The sequence below is a fragment of the Cyprinodon variegatus genome, unplaced genomic scaffold (assembly GCF_000732505.1).
Source record: "Cyprinodon variegatus isolate N-32 unplaced genomic scaffold, C_variegatus-1.0 Scaffold707, whole genome shotgun sequence".
Classification (NCBI taxonomy): Eukaryota; Metazoa; Chordata; class Actinopteri; order Cyprinodontiformes; family Cyprinodontidae; genus Cyprinodon; species Cyprinodon variegatus.
The window spans coordinates 336,480-338,830 of NW_015151160.1; the positions used below are offsets into that span (position 1 = coordinate 336,480).

Sequence of the window (2,351 nt, forward strand, 5' to 3'; positions counted from 1 at the left end):
AAAAAAAAAACACAAGACATAGACATGGAGGCCAGAGAGGGACTAAAAAGCAAATAGCTGTAAATTAGACAGACAGACTGATTGAATGAGTGATTTTATTTATGTTTGGGGGATTCTGAGGTCAGCTGTTGTTGTTGTTTTCTCTCCAGCTATTGAGGTCAGGGTTTTCCTCGGACGAGACCCAGAGGCGATCACCAATCTGTCCAAGCAAGTGATGACCACCATGGGTGAATGGGAGCTGCTGGACATTACTGCCCAAAAACTCGTCAATGATGAAGAGTCCTTTCTTTACGTCGACAAGCTTGCATTCTATGTACGTTTATTTAGGATTTTTATTTGAATACATTAGTCGTGCAAAACACGCCGTCCAGTTTAAATCCCGTGCATTCTCTCTCTGCAGATCCGGTTGCGGCGCCGTGCCACCATGTATGTGGTGAATCTGCTGCTCCCCAGCTGCTTCCTCATCGCAGTGGATCTCTTGAGCTTCCTCCTGCCTCCTCAGAGCACCGACAGATCCTCCTTTAAGATGACCCTCATCCTGGGTTACACGGTCTTCCTGCTCATGATGAGTGACCTGCTTCCAGTCACTGGAAACACCATACCGCTAATAAGTCAGTATGGGCTTCAGAGAGCAGAGCTAATGGCCTTTTTCTCCTGACTTTTTTACTGATTTTCTTCTAAACTGATGTTTTCTTTTATTATAAACATACATTCCTACCTTAACCAAGACGCTAACACCTAAATCCTCTGGTCTCTCTCCATCAGATGTGTTCTTCTCTCTCTGTCTGGGTTTAATGGTGGCCAGTCTGCTGGAGACCATCTTCATCACCAACCTATTCAGCAACTCCTCTAAACTGTCCCCCGTCCCTCGATGGATTCGGATGCTTATTCTGAATTTTTTTGGCTGTCTTGTTTGCATGCCCCGAAAGTCTAAGAAATCAAAGAATTCAGGTACATTTTGAAAAAAATTTGAAAAATAAGTAACTTAAATAAATTTAGTAAAGATTGTTAAATAAATGTAAACAATATTTCCTGGAAAAAAAGGACAACAGAATGCTGTGGTGCTAAAACGTGGATCCAATGAGGGGCCTTCAGGAACAGGAGGATCAGCTGATCAGGATGAGGCCCTTCAGGAGCTGAGGAGCCTGAGCAACGTCTTGAAGGCCATCCGCTCTGAGGTGGAGCAGCAGCACAATGGCAGCCAGAGCTCAGAGGAGTGGATGCAGGTGGGTTTCATCATTGACCGCCTGCTGTTTGGCGTCTACATTGTCTTCATATCGGTCAGCTTCATCACCATCATTGTTATTTGGGTGAACTCATACAATCAGTAGACTGCTGCATGTTAGACAAGCCTGCATTTATTCAATAGGCATTTGGAGAATGTTGATAGCATTGTTATTGTTAATTCTAGAAATTCAACCAATGATTATTTTAGCAGCAATATTTATGCAATATATAAAAAAGTTGTTAATTATATTGTTTATATCAATTTACTTGGATTTAAACACTATTATTTGAACATTACATATTAAATATAAAGTTAAATTGCTTGTGTAAAATTGTGCAATTCTAAATGGAGGAAAGTTTGAAAAATAAAAATTACTGGAAAAACATCCAAAAGCTTTTCTTTGAAATTTATTTCCAACATTTTATTTTGTCTGTTTCTTCCTTAAAATTTCCATAGGCTTCCCTAGCATTTCCATCAGCCTAAGCTGCATACTAACTATAGTGCTCAATGAGGCATTTGCTGCTGTATTTTAGGGCAAAGTTGGTTTACAGCAGTCCTAAATAATAAATTAGTTAATTATAAAAATGCATTGTAGTTTAAGAAACAATGTGAAGGAAATATTTTGCTTCTTTTTCAGGTTTGTCTTAAACCAGGGCATTATGGGTAGGGTTTAGTCAACAGGAAACTGGAAGGTAATCTATTAAAAAAATCAATCAAATAACATATAGCATAAAACTAAAATATTTATACATCCTATCTCATTCATTTTTATAATTAATTTTTTTATATTTGGCCTCCAGGAATCCTTAAGTCCTTAATGTCTTAATGAATTAATTGAAATGAGTTAACCAGAATTTTTTTTTTATTTTGCCTGAATGTCGATTTATGTAGAAAAGAAAATTATTTTCAGAAATTAATATTTATTACCGGTATACCAAAAATACATGTTTGATTTTTTGTTTTTCAAAAAGTGAATCTTAAACGTATTCCCAGATCTTACAGGACAGCCCTCTCCCTTACCGATTAGTTTAACAACTACTACTGACCCAGTGTTAATGTTTCTAGTGCTGCCCGCTGAAAGTCAAGCCTTCTCAGCAGCTATTCTTCCTCATCTCTCTGCTGA

The 2,351-nt window shown here is 38.0% G+C and overlaps 1 protein-coding gene across 1 annotated transcript; it reads left to right on the plus strand.

The window, feature by feature from the left end:
* Nucleotides 1-24: 24 nt before the first annotated feature.
* Nucleotides 25-1,474, plus strand: LOC107097567 (5-hydroxytryptamine receptor 3E-like). The gene is made up of 5 exons (XM_015394756.1): nucleotides 25-49; nucleotides 150-313; nucleotides 401-611; nucleotides 766-951; nucleotides 1,045-1,474. Exons 1-5 carry the CDS (start codon nucleotides 25-27, stop codon nucleotides 1,329-1,331), a joined length of 873 nt encoding a protein of 290 aa, XP_015250242.1. The 3' UTR covers nucleotides 1,332-1,474.
* The last annotated feature ends 877 nt before the right edge of the window (nucleotides 1,475-2,351 follow it).

What these genes read in the sequence shown, in the direction of transcription:
- LOC107097567 (XM_015394756.1), top strand. Translation starts at nt 25, where the DNA reads ATGGAGGCCAGAGAGGGACTAAAAA. An exon ending in GGCCAGAGAGGGACTAAAAA is followed by an intron (nt 50 to 149) that starts GCAAATAGCTGT and finishes TTTTCTCTCCAG; the next exon opens with CTATTGAGGTCAGGGTTTTC. An exon ending in TCGACAAGCTTGCATTCTAT is followed by an intron (nt 314 to 400) that starts GTACGTTTATTT and finishes CTCTCTCTGCAG; the next exon opens with ATCCGGTTGCGGCGCCGTGC.